A 16,670-nucleotide genomic window follows, 5' to 3' on the forward strand; every position below is an offset into this window, starting at 1 on the left:
GGATCAGACTCTGGAGGTGGGGTCGGCAATCAGCGCCTTTGCAATCCCTTTCGGTGATTCTTGGACCCTCACGTTTGAGACTGCGCTGTGAGGGAATACGGAGCCATTAGGGTGTTTGGCCAGTGGAGTGACAGTGCTACAATGACTGCAGACCATTTATTCACGTTAACCAGGATGAAACTAACTGCTGACTGGCTTCCAAAGTTGGCGGAAGAAGCCTGTCCATCGCTCCTCAGCGATCTCTAGGCACAGAACTTGGGGCAAGACTCCTGGTCCACGCCTCGTCCACAGTGAGGGACTCGGCACAAGGCAGTGAATGGAGCGGTTCGGATTGTTTCCGCCCAAAGTCTCGGGACGCGTCGGCCGAGTGATGCTCGGCGAATCCCCAACTACAACCAGGTCACCGGTTCAGCCTGGAAAAGAAGAGAGAGGACCAGAGAAGCCCGTAGGGAAACCGGAAACGAGGGTCTTCAGGGGCCAGACTCGCGGTGGGGGATGCGATGGGAAGAAGCGGGGGCGCGGGGGCCAGGAGGACCCTCTCGCTCGGGGATCCCGGCGGGGCGGGGCGCGGCGGGGCGGGGCTCCGCGGGGGCGGGGGTCGGCCCGCCCCTCCGCCCGAGGCAGGGAGGTGGGGGGTCCGGGCCGGCTTCCCTTTGTCCCGGGCGCGCCCCCCTCCGGCCCCGCGTTTGGTCGCCGCCCGGGCCCCACCCCTGCTGGAGATTCGCGCGGCTCCCCGCGCCCCCCGCCCTGCCGCCTCCGGGCGCGAGCGCGCTTCCGCCCGCTTTTCCTGCCAGAGGAGGAAAGGGGGAGCTGTTCGCTCTCCTCCGAGTGCGATTTCGGTGTCCCGTGTCTCCTCCTCCCGCGCCGCCGCCGCCCCCGCCCCCCGCTCATCTTTGTCTGGCGGCCTCGCGCTCCGGGCTCCACACTCGGCGGCGCCGCGGCCCCTGCTCCGGGCCGCTAGTGCAGGCGCGCGCGGGGCGCGGGGCCCGGGCCTGAGGCGCGGGCGACGCCCGGGGGCCTGCCGGCCGCCCCGGCCATGGAGTGAGCGCCGCCGCCGCCGCCCGCCCGCACTTGCCCCGCCCGCCGCCCCCGGCCTCGCCCGCGGGCCCGCGCCGCCGGCCGGGCCTCCGACGCCCAGAAACACGCCGGAGACCTACTGATCGTGGCCGATCCGCGGAGGCAGAAAGGGAAGATGGCGAACGACTCCCCTGCCAAAAGTCTGGTGGACATCGACCTGTCCTCCCTGCGGGTGAGTGGCGGCCCGGGAACACCCGGGCGCGGGGCGCGGGGCGCGCGGGGACCCGGGGCCGCGCCCTGGCCGCCCGGGCGCTCGGGCGCCGCCGCGGGAAGAACCGCGGGCACGGCGGCCCCTTTGTCTGCCCGCGTCGACGGGTGCGGGGGCCCCCGGGGCGCGACCCTTCGCCGGCGCCGCCGCCGCCCGAAACCCCCGGCCCCCGGATCGCGGCCCTTGGGCTCCGGCGACCCCACTGCGCGAAGCCCACCGCTGGGGTCGCCGCCCTTTCTCTCCGGCTGCCCTGCTTCTTTATTCATTGTTGTGCTGCTTTCCGACGCTCACCCCTCCCCTCCTTCTCTTCCAGGATCCGGCGGGGATTTTCGAGCTGGTGGAAGTGGTGGGAAATGGCACCTACGGACAAGTCTATAAGGTCGGTGCGGGCGCCTCCTTTGTTTCCCGGGGACGGGTTGAAACTTCTGGTCCGGGGGCGCGGGGGGATGGACACGCCGCCGCCCGGAGGCCACGCCGCGCTGCTGAAGTTGGGAGAGGGGGCTCGCCTCGCCGTCCCGCTGTTTTTTAAGCAGAGTTTATATTCACACTGGCCTGAAAAGACCTCATTTCCTGGCTCTCAGATAAGGAAATAACGCTCCACTCTCAGGCATGCACTTCCATAAAATGGGAAAGCGTTTTTTTTTTTTTTTTTTGCATCAGACAGCCTACATGTCCCCTCACCACCCCCAACCCCGTTTTTCCCAGATCTGGCCTTCGGAGTTGGTGTGTTCATTAAAATTCAGAATAGGCAGGCCTCGCCTGTGATTATCCCAAAGCACTGCCTTGGCCTCCTTGAGAATTGTCTTCGTGTTGCCCCGTTTGAATGCTCGCCGGGAGTCCAGGGAGCGGAGTTTGCTGATACCTGATTCTGCTTTATCACCAGCATACGTTCTACCGATGGGCGCATATTTTGGGGAACAGGGGAGGGCTGTGTGTTTGGGTAGCAGGAGCAGGAAGAATTACAGGGTGAGGATTATACAGTCTGAATTCCAGGAATAACCTGTTTGACAGGTGTGTAATTGAAACAGAAATGAGACAGAGCTCAGGAGTGGCGAGGGTGCCCAGATTTCACACCTACCCCAGGTCTTTTTCTCTTTTTTTTTAAACATGATTCCCCCCCCCCCCCCCCGCCCCCAACCCCCAATCCCTTCAAACTAACAATTCGGAGACTCTGAGTGGGCCCTGAGTAATAGGCACCTGATGAGACTAAGGGTGTTACTGGTTTTGTTCAGTGCACACTGGAGATTACCCAGAGCTCTGGCTAATGGAGGCAGGGCCCTTGAATGTTTGAAACAGAATGTGAAATTCTCCGTGTTCTGATTTGTTTCTTACTACTGAAGGCTCTCTCCAAGTTATCTGTGCCCCACTGGGGGTGTTCCATAGCTGTTCCCTGTTTTCTAGTTGGATTGGGATAGGAAAAAAAAAAATCTTATGAAGCAGGGCTTTGTGGTTCGCTGTGAAGAATTGTCATTGTCTGGTGAAAAGTGGAGGAGGGGGGTGTTGGAAGCTGACTGTAGACATTTTCTTCGGCCAAATTAAGTGTGGATCCCATTGTCCCTTTTTCTGCTTTGTGAATAGGGTTTATCTATCCACAGCCCCAACTTTCCCCCGATCCCGGCCGTGTACTGGCCTGTGGTCTGAACTGGATGGAGTCCGTCTTTTTAGGTGATCTCAAGTGAATCAGCATGTGTTCTGTTGGCTAACAGTTGGGGCCAGGGCCAGGTTTTTGAATTTGAAAGAGAGCCCTGTTAAGCTCGGCCTGCCGGGCTCAACTGAATTTGGAAGCTTTTGGAAAGTTTTGGAAACGGTCGTGTTGCAACTCCCTGAGTAGCCTGCTAACTGGCTCCGAGACTGTCCTCCCCAGCCTCAGCGTTTGTTTAAGCACTGGTCGGTTTTTCCTGACCGAGTTTTTTTGGCCAGGTCCAAGTGGTGACCATCTTCGTCCAAGTGAGTTAGCCAGGGCTTGTTTTTGACCTGGTTACACAGAAGTTGGATTGTTTGGGTCTTCAAGGGTCAGCACGAACGTGAAGGCTGGTGGAAGTAGACCAGAAGCTGTTCTTGTTTTTAAACTGTAAGAGAAAAAGAGAGTGAACCGTGGATGTGTCTTCATGGGTTTAGGAGCTGGGGGTTCTTAACGGGAGCAGCTGGGGCAGGTTCACTCCCAAGGTTTCCCCTGCTCCTTCCCTCTGGTTCCACACTCTCCCCCTCAAGCTTTTGGGATCGATTTGCTAAGCACCAGGTTTGGGAAGCCGTTGGGATTGGGCAGTAACAGGCTCTCTGGCTCTCTCCTTACAAAGTACAATTGAGAAGAAATTCTCAAATTATGCAAAGCTGAGGAAACTATAGGAAATCTGTGCAACAATGGCCTGCAGTCTGAAGCAGGAGCACGACGGGAGCTTTTGCTCACTTGCAGTTGTTTTATTATTACGGAGAATTTGAAACAGACACCGGAGAGAGAGGGAGAAGAGGCAAGCACGGGCCTCGCAGTGACCAGCACGTGACTGATCTGGTTTTTTCTGTTGTCCTTCCTCCCACCTCCATTATCTTCACACAAAACTCAGATGCCATTTCCCCATAAATACTTCAGTTGGTGTCTTTTTTTTTTTAGGTAGTCTCCATGCTCTTCTCACACCAAAAAAAAAAAAATGAATTCCTTCCTAGCACATGTTCAGTTTTTTTTTTAATTGAAATCTGGTTGATTCCCAATGCTGCGCTGGTTTCAGGTATACAGAAAGATGATTCAGTAATGTGTATATATATGTATGTACGTAAATATTCTTTTCCAGATTCTTTTCCCTTGTAGATCATTACAGAATATTGCGTTACCTGTGCTGTGTACTAGGTTCTCATTAGCTGTCTATTTTATGTATAGTAGTGTGTATATGTTAACCCCAAACTCCCTAATGTATCCCCCGTCTCTGCTTTGGTAACCATGTTTGTTTCAGATGTTGAGCGCTAAATTTTCCTGATCGTCTCATATATGTTTTCTTACTCTCATGATAAAGTCTTTTGAACTGACCCTGGGAGGTGGAGAGAGCAGAAACTGCTAACATCTCCATTTTCCCCCTCCCTCTGTTGTTGTTTCTAGAACCATTTTCAGCATGCCTAGAAGCGAGTTCAGGGTTTCTGCTGGCATGATTTGCATACAGTGGTTTTGTGATTAGATTATTGACACTCTAGCATTTGTTTACTCTTCCTGAACTTCCATCAGTGTGACTAGTGTCAGAGTTTGGAAATTAAAAGAACAATTTTAGGTGAAACACCTGTAAGCTGAGCAACCTGTAGGCCTAGTTTATTTCATTGTTATATTTTCTGTTTTTTATTTTTTTTCTGTGAACTCTTTGAGTGATTAGTGGTTGCTTGTTTTTAGAAGATTGTGTTTACATGAAGTGAATGAGTTGAGAGAGGGAGTTTGCTGAGTTTTGAGATGGTCTATGAAAATGGCTTTCTTGGGGAGTTTAGAATTTTCTCCATTCCTGACTAAAATGGTATAGTTGAACAGTACATAACTTTATTTTTAATAAAGGATGTGAGACATAGGCTGTATTCTATTTAGAGAAACTTAGTTTTTGCTTTAGGTTTTTGAGTGATCATAGGGAAGGATACTCATAAATTAAAAAGGGGAAAACATTGTGAATTTCTGTTTGCAGGGTTTCATTCGGAGTACCATACATTTATAAAAGAAGTGTCTGTAACATGTTCCTGTGCCTGTCGAGTAGTGAATGTAGTAGATGTAGTGAATTTTAATTATTGTCATCAAAAGGGGGCGGTGATAATGGGAAGAATCCAAATCAGGATTGATAGATCGAAGTTCATTTTTGTGTCATTGGAGTTTGTTATTTTTAAATTTGGCTGGCTGTGTTTCTTTTCTTGGGGTAGCTACTCTTATTTTGCTTTTTGTGTGCATTCAGTGGCCAGTGGTCCAAAATGTCTTGGCTAAAGACAGGAAAATCCTGCACCGGCCTGGGGCGTGGGGGTGGGGTGAGGGGGTGGTTAGGGAGCTGAGAATCCAGCAGCCCCCTTGCCTGGAGTCAGGGCTTCCTCACTAGAGGGACGGATGAGCATCTTGACTTTGACCCTGTCCTGGGCTGGAGGCCTTGAAGGTTGAGGAGGAGGCTCCTCCAGGCCTGAGGATGGGGAGTAGAGTTAACCTGAGAGTTGGCTACCTGTTAGGCGCTGTGCTAATACCGTCCCCCTCTTTTATTGAAAGTGGGGTATGTGTGGCCAAAGGTGACCCCCTGGGAGTGGTAGGAGGGCTAGGGAGTGGTGGGCATCTGGAGGAGGGTTTATTCCTGTTGATGTTGAGGACGCCCCTCATTCCTTGGCATCAAGGATCCACTGGAAGTTTGGGGGTCTCTGAGAATAGGAGGCTGGCTCAGATGAGATTTGGAGAAGGAGAAGGTGAGATGGTTGGCCTGGGGCAGCAGTCCAGGGGAGAGGTGGGGAAGGCCAGGCCTGGGCAGGGAGGGCATCAGAGAGAAGAGAGTTGGAATGAGTATTTAGGCTTCCTTCCTTGATCAATTCACTTCGTGTCTGCAAGCTTTGGTGTGGTCCTTTACATGGGTCCACTGTTTGCCCGCTGGATGACAAGGAGCCTTGGGATTTTTGAAAGTGCTGAACTTGCTTTCGATTGCTCAGCAGTAAAAGTGCCATGTAAATTGTGTAGCTTTGAAAAATCATCAGTGTAACATTTTGGAGCAGGCACTTAAACTTTTGTTGTGGGGGTGGGTTTCTGCAAGTGTTACCTTGTCAGGATAGCGACTCTTGCTCTTAATTGAGGTGGAGACATTCACTGGGGCACAATGAACTTTGTAGAACTGCATGTTTTCCTTAAGAGGAGGGTTGATCAGCCTCTGAGTGGCATGTACAGACTTGTTCAGAGGCACAGAGTTCTTCCTGCTGGTAAGATTCTGGGCCTGAGTTGAAGGGAGGCGGAGAGGACACACACAGGCGAGTGGCTCTCTTAGAAAATAATTATCAACCCGAACTTCCAAAAAGTGTTTTGAAATGAAACTAAATCAGGAATGTCAAAAGCCTTGCAGAAAAGCCAACCATCAGATGACACCCTGCTGATGATAGTTTTTTTTAAACTCCTTATTGTTTGAAACTTTGTAATACAGTGTTTATTTCTGTAGCTTGCAGACTTGCATTTTGTCTTTTTCCCCCCCTTAATGGATCTCAGATATATGTCTGTTTCTGTGTATTGACATCATCCAAAAATATTATCCGGGGGCCCTTTTGGTACAGTGTGTGTGTTCATAGATTTTTGTGGACTGACCCTGGAAAAGCAAAGATGATTTTTGGAAAAACAGATCCTACTTTGGAAGTAATGAATCCATGAGCAGGTGTGCTAAACCAAGGAATAAGGTGGTTGTTTCATCCCTAGGGAACAAAAAAAACTATAAACTAAAATGCATTTTAATCTAAAGGTGGATGCTTTGACACATGCACTTCATATATGGTCTTTTATTTTGTTACTTCTCTTTCTTAGTAAATATATACTTTCATCTTGTTATGAATAGCGGCTTGAGGCAAGGTATAAATCCAGAATTGGTTAAGAAAAGGGCAAAAAATGCAAGTTTGCAAGCCGAAGGGCTGCCTGCCCTCAGAGCTGTCGGGCGTGCTCTGTCTCTCGGCCGCGCTGACTTTAGGGTGCCTGTGCTTCTCATCGTTAGCAGCAGTGCTTTCCGCTGTCTCTGTTCTGATGACTTACATTGGCAGACAGCAGTGCATGCAGGTTATCTCGCAAGTGCACGGCTCGCAGACCCAGGAGGCCCCGGTACCAAACGGGACTGTTGCCCAGAGTGCAGCACTGGGAGCTTCACTCTCTATCTTATAAAGGAAAATGTGCAAGAGTGCAGACCAAGAATTGATGGTAGTGGAGTCAGGAACTTAATCCGCACTGGGTTCTCAAAATCGAACACTGCCTGTTTAGAACTTTTTGTGATGATTTTAATGGTCGAAACAATTTTAGGTCGTCACCTTACTGTTTGAAAATCAGGGTTTTAAAAACTTTATTTCTCCCACAAGTAGCTAGATATTTAGCTAGTGGATCACAGGTCATCTTAAAGGTACTTGCAAATAATTGCTGTAAATATTTAGTATAAACAGATTTTTTGTGAATTCAGGTTGGTTTTAATACCGCTCTGAATTATCAGTGTTAACATATTAAAAAGCTGTGTTGAACTTTTAATTTGGGACCTGATTTTCATCGGAACATGATTATCAGGGGGTAGAGATTCCCAAGTACTTTTAGAAGATTCTGTTTACAGTTATTAATATTTTGGGCTCATAATATGACAACACAAGAATTGAATCATCAGGATACATTTGTTGGTCACAACTGAACAACGACATTTTTCGGACTTAGGGAGGGATGGTGAGGAAGAGAATGGAGACCAGGGCAACGTTAATGTCACCAGTGACCAGCGTGGCAGCTGAAAGAACGGTCTCAGGTTTTTATGATACTCTGTTAGGAGGCTGGCTCAGTAATAAACGTCAGCTGGCAGCGTTCACAAGCGGAGTGCGCGATGTGTTGGCAAGCGCTGAGTTGCGCGGCAATGTTTTCTCTAAGAATTTCAAAAGGAAGGACCAAATGGTAAGTTTTAGAACTTGTCAGCTTTTAAAAACTGGGATCTTAGAAACTGACATCTGTGTAGCATCATGAGGAACTTGGAGCTAATTTCGGGAGACAGGTTAACCATATGGGGCTGGTGTCCTGCCTCTCAGGGCACTCACTGCCCTGCAGCCCGAGCTGGGCCCTGCCTGATGGTCAGGGTCCGTGCACGGTGCAGGCAGAGCGTTCACCCTCCAGGAGCACAGGGAAGACGGGGTGGACACTGTGTGCCAGACGTGTGACATCCTGAGACGGCTCTGTCTCCCCAGGCCTGCACCCAGACACAGCCCATGCACCCAACCCCAGCTTTCCAGCCTCCACGGGGCTTGGGCCATAAGATACAGTACCAATTAGACAAGGAAAGAGACAGAAAATCAGGTACAGAAAATACCATCCCGAATCTTTTTTTAAAAATTTAGTTTATTGGAGTATAGTTGATTCTACAATGTTGTGTTAACTTCTGCTGTTATAGCAGAGTGATTCAGTTTTATAAATATATAATACACATCCTTTTTCATATTATATGCACATTCTTTTCCATTATGGTTTATTATAGTATATTTAATATAGTTCCCTGTGGTATATAAGGTACTACTATTTAAGGTCCTACAAAGATAAACAGTTTCGAAACTTAGAGTTGTCCTATTCCAAGATGATTTTAGTTGATCCATCTGAAATTGACTGCCGTATTTTTAAATTATATGCTTGCATGGCTTTTTCTTGGTTTATTAGTTTTGTACACTTAACTGACTTCTAGAGATGGTAGTTATGGTTTTTGAACTACTGTTGTGATCTTTTGTGAAGAATTAGCTGTTATACCTGCCCGCTTCCCTTATATGAGTATATCATAATTTGGGGTTAAAATGGTAATTGCATTATACCGCTTATCTCTGAGCCAAGTAGTCTAATAGGATTCCGTTTTCTGTTTTAAACACTTGAAAAGTTACATCAAATGCCTAGCAGAGTTAAGCTTTTATCAACAGTTTTTTTTTTAAAACACTTAAGTATGACAAATGACTTATTATTTCAGATAACTTATTTTTTGTTGTGTGTCCAGCTCTTTGCGACCCTGTGGACTGCAGTTTTGTTGTGTGTCCAGCTCTTTGCGACCCTGTGGACTGCAGTATGCCAGGCTTCCCTGTCCTTCACTATCTCTTGGAGTTTGCTCAGATTCATCTCTGTTGAGTTGGTGATACCATCCAACCATTTCATTCTCTGATGCCCACTTCTCCTTTGGCCATCAAGCTTTCCCAACATCAGAGTCTTTTCCAATGAGTCAGCTCTTCACATCAGGTGGCCAAGGTATCCGAGTTTTAGCTTCTGTCCTTCCAATGAATATTCAGGGTTGATTTCCTTTAGGATTGACTGGTTTGATCTCCTTGCTGGCCGAGGGACTCTCTAGAGTCTTCTCTAGTACCACAATTAGAAAGCATCCACTTTTCAGTGCTCAGCCTTCTTTATGGTCCAACTCTCACATCTGTACATGAGTACCGGAAAAACCATAGCCTTGACGATATGAACCTTTGTTGGCAAAGTGATGTCTCTGCTTTTTAATACGCCATCTACATTTGTCATAGCTTTCCTTCCAAGGAGCCTATGGACTCACTTTTTTCTCCCTGGAGGGGAGCTGTTCAGGTATACGTGCCCCAGCTTTGGTGTGTCTTAGCTCTGGTCCCCGACCATCTATTTCCTGGATACCGCAGCCTTTTTTTGTTTTTGGTTTACTGCCTTAACTTTCCTGAAGCACATCCTCCAGGTGCAAAACTTTTGTCTTTGGAGAGCTGAAAATGTTTGCATTCTATCTTTGCATGGGATTTATATATTAGCTGGTGGAAAATACTGTTGGCTGGAAATCCACTTTTCTCTTGGGAATTTTGAAGACACTGCTCTTCTATTTGAGTGTGACCTGTTGTAATTTCTTTGGGGAAGCTTTTAGGATATTCTCTTTATTCCTGATGTTCTTAGATTTTGTGGTTGTTGTGTATTGTCACTCACTGTTCCAAGAGCTTGGTTAATTCTTTTCATTAGGAGCTGCCCTTTTCTTCTGGGAAATTTTTCTTTTTTTCCCCCTCCAAATTCCCAGCCTTCTCTTTCTGAAAGTCCTATTAGTCACCTCTTTGATTTATTTTCTTATCTTTTCCTCTATTGTTTTGTAGTTTTCAGTCTTTTTTGTCCTACTATTATGAAATGCCTTTGACTTTCCATTTCAATGTTTCTATTGAATTTTAAGCCTTGTCATATTTTTAATTTATGAGGAGCCCTTTTTCACAGTTTTTTTTTTTTTGTAAACTGCATCTATTCTTTCTTGGATTTATTTCTTATCTCTCTTAGGGTGTTGGGTGTAGATATTTTTGGTTGGTTGGTTTTCTTGAGCTCCTGTATTATTTTCCCTTTTCCTCCAGACTTCATTTTTCTTATTTATTTATTTGGGTCTCTATTAGTGTGTATGTATTCTTTTTCAGATTCTTTTCCCTGATTTATTATTATAAAGTATTGAGTATGGTTTCTTGTGCTATATATTGGCTATCTGTTTTATGTGTAGTAATGTGTATACGTCATCCCAGCCTCATAAGTTATTGCCGTTGCTCTACACCAGCCTCGTTCAACAGGTTTGTTCCTTTAACCAGCTCTATTGAGGTACATTTTATGTATTCTGGGGTTCACCCACCGCATGCCTGCATTTCAGGCATCTTTGGTAATGTGCTGAGTGGAATGACTGTTACAAGTCAGTGTTCAGCACGTCCCTTGCCCTCGCAAGGTCCCCCCTCCCCTTTCACAGTGAACCCCCCTGTTCCATCCCAGGGCCCCAGACAACTGCCCACCTATTTTCTGTCTATAATTTGCCCTTTTTGAACATCGTGTATAAATAAAACCATGCCGCATGTGGTCGCTGGTGTGTGCTTCCTTTCGCTTTGCACGATGTTTCAAGGTTCGTCCCGCTGCTGAGCGTGGTGGTGTACCCCTTTGGCAGGATGGCATTCAGGCTGCCGACAGGCTGTGTTCTGTCCACCGGTTTGCCAGCTGACGGACGTCGCGGTTGTTCCTAGGTTTTGGCTGTCTGAGCCTCGCCTCTGAGACGCTTTCCGAAGAGCTCCACCTGGAGCCTTCCGCAGAAGAAGAGAGGGGGCGTTAGTCTGCCTGGGTCTCCCGCCTCCTTGTCAGCATAACTCATCACCTCCTGGTTCTGATGACCCAGCCCCTTCCCTTGAAACCATTACCTTTCCCTGCCTCCGTGTTAGTCATCGCTGTAAGTTTAGGTCATTCCTTTAAGCATGAAGAGTTTCTTATCACTGTAAAGACACACTGTGCACTATCAGTGAGGTCAGTGGTATCGGGAACTAGACCAAACCAGTTCTTCCTTCTCACATGTGTTGGGGGATTCCCTTGTCCAGAGCCAGCCATTTGCCATGTGATGCTGAAGACTGGAGTTTTCCTTTATCTCAGACAGAAACCATTGACTCACCAGGATTTTAAAAAACATAACAAAATCTATTATCCTTGGTCAGAAGGGTGTATATGAAGTTAAAGAAATGATTTGTTGCATTTTGTGTGGGAATACAGGACTTCCCAGGTGGCTCAGTGGTAAAGAATCCGCCTGCCAATGTAGAACATGCAGGAGTCATGGGTTCGATCCCTGGGTAGGGAAGATCCCCTGGAGGAGGAGGAAATGACAACCCACTCCAGTATTTCCAGCATTCTTGCCTGGAAAATCCCACGGGCAGAGGAGCCTGGTGGGCTATGGTTCATCGGGTTGTGAAGACTTGGATGTGATTAAGTGTGTGCGTGCGCACACACACACACACGGGGTTGGGGGGCATACAGTTACTCATTTGATTATCCTCAAGTGTACCTTTTAGGGTATTTTTTTCATCTTTCATTCTAAAGAACTCTTATGCTATCTTTTATTAGAGACTTGAAAGCATTCAGGTCAAATCTAAATTTAATACTAGGGTACTTTTGGAAAATTCTTGTACTTAGAGCTTTCAATTTTACCTGCTTATGATACTGACAGTCCAGAGAGGGTTGCAAAGAGTCAGACATGCCTGAGCACACACACGTAGATACTAATAGAATGCTGTGAATGGGGACTTCCCCGGTGGTCCACTGGTTAAGAATCCACGCTTCCACCCTAGGGGCGAGGATTCGATCCCTGGTCGGGGAACCAAGATCCTGCATGCTGCGTGTTGTGGCCAAAAAAAGAAAAGAGAGTACTGTTGGCAGTCAGAACCCACGCCACATCAGCGACTCTGGGACCCTCTGTGTAACTGCGGGGTGGTTTGCTGACTATTCAGTTGGGAAGTCTCAGATCAAAGACTAAGTGTTACCCTGGTCAGGTCTGTGCATCCAAGGGACATAGGACTTATTGGGGCCCCGAGTCAGGCAGTGAGGACGGCCCGGGGTTGAGGTTGTGCACTCCGGTGGTGCAGGCTTTTCTGGCTGTATTTATTCACCTGCGGGGGCCCCGCCTGCTGTTTTAGGGCCTTTCCTGTTTGAGCCTGGCGAGTGAGAATACCTGTTTCCTCTCTGTGTGTCTCCTCCTAATTCCCAGAACAGACTTGTAGATATTCAGCTCTTTATTCTTCCTGACTTGGGGGCTTAGCGTCTGTGCGGTTTGTTGCTGTTTGTGAGAGATCTGAGCCTGCTTTGCTAGCAGCAGCCCTTTCTCTCGTCTCTTAGCCTATTGCTGGCTGTGGACATGGTGTGCCAGGTACCATGCCGAGCTCCTTCTTGGTTTTGTTTAGTCGCTCAGAGCTCAGACTCTTTGCGACCTCATGGACTACAGCACTCCAGGGTTTCCTGTCCTTCTTTGTCTCCCAGAATTTGCTCAAACTCATGTCTGTTGAGTTGGTGATGACATCCAGCCTCTCATTTTCTGTTGCCGCCTTCTCCGGCCCTCAATCTTTCCCAGCATCAGGGTCTTTTCTAATGAGTTGGCTCTTCACATCAGGTGGCCAAAATACAGCATCTGTCCTTCCAATGAATATTCAGGGTTGATTTCCTTTAGGACTGACTAGTTTGATCTCCTTGTTGTCCAAGGGACTCTCAAGAGTCTTCAACACCACAGTTCAAGAGCATCAATTCTTTGGCGCTCAGCCTTCTTTATGGTCCAAGTGTGTATGGACCTTCTTGGTAGAATTAACAAGAAAAGTGGTCAGTGCGCCATCAGGCAGCAGGTAGCCCTCAGTTTGAGGCGGGTGATGTGGCCGGTGGGAAAGAGCAGGGGGCCGTGGGAGCCTATTACTAAGCTAGATCTGATAAAGTAGACATTGTGATATACGGTGACACTTTATGATTTAAATTCTGTCTCTGGCTGAGGCAGAGATGGGTGAGGAGCCTTGGAGGTGATGACTCATCGTCCTGGTTAATGGAATAGAGATAAGAGGGGTGTGTCCCATTGATTATGGTAATTGCCAGCCCTTTCTGTTTTCCCGGAGCACATGTCTCTTTGGAGACCTTGCATCCTCTGTCTGCTGCTCTTGTGGTGTCTGGACTTTGCCGAGTTAGCAGCTCTCCGTGGAGCCCTCCTCAGCACCCCCATGGGGAGTAGGGTGGGGAGGGCGTGCTTGTCAGACCTCGGGGTGCCCTGTGGGCAACCTGCGGTGCTCGTATTTGGAGATGAGTGACATCTTCTGTCATTTTTTTTTGCCTCATCTGTGTTGTAGTAGGGCTTCCCTGGTAGCTCAGCTGATAAAGAATCTGCCTGCAATGCATGAGGTCCCGGTTCGATTCCTGGGTCGGAAAGATCCCCTGGAGAAGGGATAGGCTACTCACTCCAGTATTCTTGGGCTTCCCTGGTGGCTCAGCTATTAAAGGCTCCGCCTGCAATGTGGGAGACCTGGGTTTGGTTTCTTGGGTTGGGAAGATCCCCTGGAGAAGGGAAAGGCTACCCACTCCAGTATTCTGGCCTGGAGAAGTCCATGAACTGTTTCACGGGGTTGCAAAGAATTAGACACAGCTGAGTGACTTTCTCTTTCACTGTGTTGTAGTATGTATTGGTACTTCATTTCTTTTTGTTGCAGAATAACATTCCATTGAATCTAAGTACTAGTTTTATTTGTTATTCAGTTGAGGGTCTTGTGGACTGTTTCTACTTTTGGTCAATTAGGAATGCTGCTGCTGTGAACACTTGTGTGCAAGTTCTTGTATAGACTGCTTTCATTTTCTTGGTTGTCTATCTAGGAGTAGAATTGCTTTTACTGTCACATGTTAACTCTAACCTTTAGAGAAATTGCTAGTTTTCCAAAGCAACTGGACCGTTCAGCATTCCCACCAGCAGTGTATGAAGGTTCCAGTTTCTGTACCTCCTTAGCATACTTGTAATTATCTAATTATCTATTTGATTAGAGCCATCCTAGTGGTATTTCATTTTAGTGGTTTAGATTGTTTTTCTTTGATAACTAATAATGTTGAGCATCTTTTCATATGCTTGTTCGTCATTTGAATATATTAGGAGGAATGGTATTCATATCCTTTGGACATTTTTAAATTGTGTTTTTTGTTTTTTAAAGTTTTTCGTTTCTAAGAATTGTTTATGTATTCTGGATACATGTCTTTTGCCAGATGTATGACTTGCAAAGATTTTCTCCCATTCTGTGAGTTGACTTTGGTTTCTTGATGATGTACTTTGAAGCACAGAAGTATTTTTAATTTTGATAAAGGTCAGCTTACTGTTTCTCTTGCTTTGTGTGCTTGTGGTGTCATATCTAAGAACCTACTGCCTAAGCTAAGATTATTGAAGATTTCCTCTTATGTTTTTCTTTGAAATTTCATAGTTTTGACTCTTATGGTTAGCTGTTTGATCCACTTTGAATTAATTTTGTGTGGATTCGGAAGTAGGGGTGCAGCTTCATTCATTTGCATGTGGATATCCGGTGGCCCAGCACCCTTTGTTGAAAGGACTATTCCTTTTCCATTCAGGTGTTTTGATACACATGTCAAAAACCATTGACCTTAAATGTGAGCATTTCTGAACTTTTTTTCCCTTATTTAAATTTCTGAACTCTGAATTCCATTCCACTCCATCCCCTTGATCTCTGTATTTATCCTGTTGCCAGGGCCACACAGCTTTGATTACTGCAGCTTTGTGGGAGGTTTGGAAATGGGGAAGAGTGAGGAGTAGTCCTCCAAGCTTGTTCTTGCAAAGGACTACTGAATTTCCGCGGCATATACTTTCAAGACGCTTTTCTGGCACTTGACAAAAGTTCTGTCGGTTAGGACTCACTCCTCTCATGATGGAAGAGCTATTTTGCAGACTAATGTGTCTGTTCATGTGTGTGTGTGTGTTCACCTCCTCAGTTGTGCCCAACTCTTTGTGACCCCATAGAATGTAGCCCGCCAGGCTCCTCTGTCTATGGAATTCTCCAGGCCAGAATGCTGGAGCAGGTTGCCATTTCCTACTCCAGGGGATCTTCCTGATCCAGGGATCGAACCCGTGTCTCTTGCATTTGCAGGCAGATTCTTTACCAATCAGATCACAGACAGTTCCCACCCCATCCCCCAGTATTGGTGAGAGAACATCTAGAGATACTCTCGGTTCCTCCTGCAAATGCCTTAAGGAATGACTTGATAATGTCACTGATTCTTTCAAAACCTTTATAAATTAAGTACCATACAGTACAGCAGAGGGGAGACAAAAAAAAGAGGCAAGGAAATGGAACCATGCCAAGCTGTCTAGATATGAAATAGCTCTCCCTAGATTATTATATCATCTCTTACAAAATTTTCACTGTGGAGAATTTCACTGTAGAAAGTCTATTCCAGATATGTACAAGTATATACTTAGGTAACATACCTATCATTATCAGAAGCATAGAGAACTATGTTTCTTAAGGAAGATCAAAGACTCTGGCCCTGAAACACTAAGAATAGTTTGCCTTGAACCTCAAGGGTTGATGAATCAAAAATTTCTGTTACAGCAGAATCTTTGGTATGCCTAAAATATGTCATCTAAGAGGAAAAAATGTGCATTGCTAGTGCAGTATTTCAGTTTGAATGATAAATGAAGAAGTTCCTACCTCCCATCACCAGGAGTAACAAATACCCAAGGATCTTTCCATTGCAATTACAGTCTGGAAACTCAGCTGGCCTTGGGACAGAGCAGGTTGTTGAAAATCTTCAGGGCTACTCATATATGAGTGCAGATAAATCTCAAATCCAACCCAGTGCGGTGCTCTAAGAAACAGTAGTGACTTCAAGGCACTTTGGAAATCTGATGGTGCTGCGTAAATGCTACGTAATGGTCTTGTCAGATTTAGTTTAACACTTACTATTCTTATACTCTCAAAACATAGTTTTTAACTTTTAAACTGCTTGTTTATAAATAACTAGCAAAAGAGGAACTACCCAGATCACAGATTTCACCCGTGCAACCTGCTCAGACTAAACTACAGGGAAGGGAGCTTTTGCTAAAATGCATTTCCTCTACTTGTGAAGAAGCCTTTGAGAAATGAACTTTAACTCTGAGAAGATTATGCCATCTCGTACAACATGTTTTGGGCTTCCCTGGTGGCTCAGTCAGTAAAGAGTCTGCCTGCAAGGCAGGGGATCCAGGTTCAATCCCTGGGTTGGGAAGATCCCCAGGAGAAGGAAATGGCAACCCATTCCAGTATTCTTGCCTGGAGAATTCCAAGACAGAGGAGCCTGGTGGGCTACAATCCATGGGGTCACTAACAGTCACACACGACTGAGTGATAACACACACACACACACACACAATGTATTTATACTTAATGGTTGTAATTATCTTACGTTTCAAATGAGCCCCTCTTC

General features: G+C 46.8%; 1 protein-coding gene across 50 annotated transcripts in view; it reads left to right on the forward strand.

The window, feature by feature from the left end:
• The first annotated feature begins 946 nt into the window (after window positions 1–946).
• Window positions 947–16,670, forward strand: part of MAP4K4 (mitogen-activated protein kinase kinase kinase kinase 4) — a 148,725-nt gene continuing 133,001 nt past the window's right edge. For 17 of the 50 annotated variants that reach the window (XM_061431699.1, XM_061431742.1, XM_061431736.1 and 14 more), the window contains exons 1-2: window positions 949–1,249; window positions 1,599–1,664. In XM_061431699.1, the coding sequence (XP_061287683.1) occupies window positions 1,193–1,249; window positions 1,599–1,664 (123 nt within the window). In that variant the 5' untranslated portion in view covers window positions 949–1,192. Of the gene's footprint in view, window positions 1,250–1,598; window positions 1,665–16,670 lie in introns of all 50 variants that reach the window. The other 33 variants (XM_061431733.1, XM_061431738.1, XM_061431739.1 and 30 more) reach the window with 5 other exon arrangements.

This window comes from Bos javanicus, chromosome 11 (assembly GCF_032452875.1).
Source record: "Bos javanicus breed banteng chromosome 11, ARS-OSU_banteng_1.0, whole genome shotgun sequence".
NCBI lineage: Eukaryota > Metazoa > Chordata > Mammalia > Artiodactyla > Bovidae > Bos > Bos javanicus.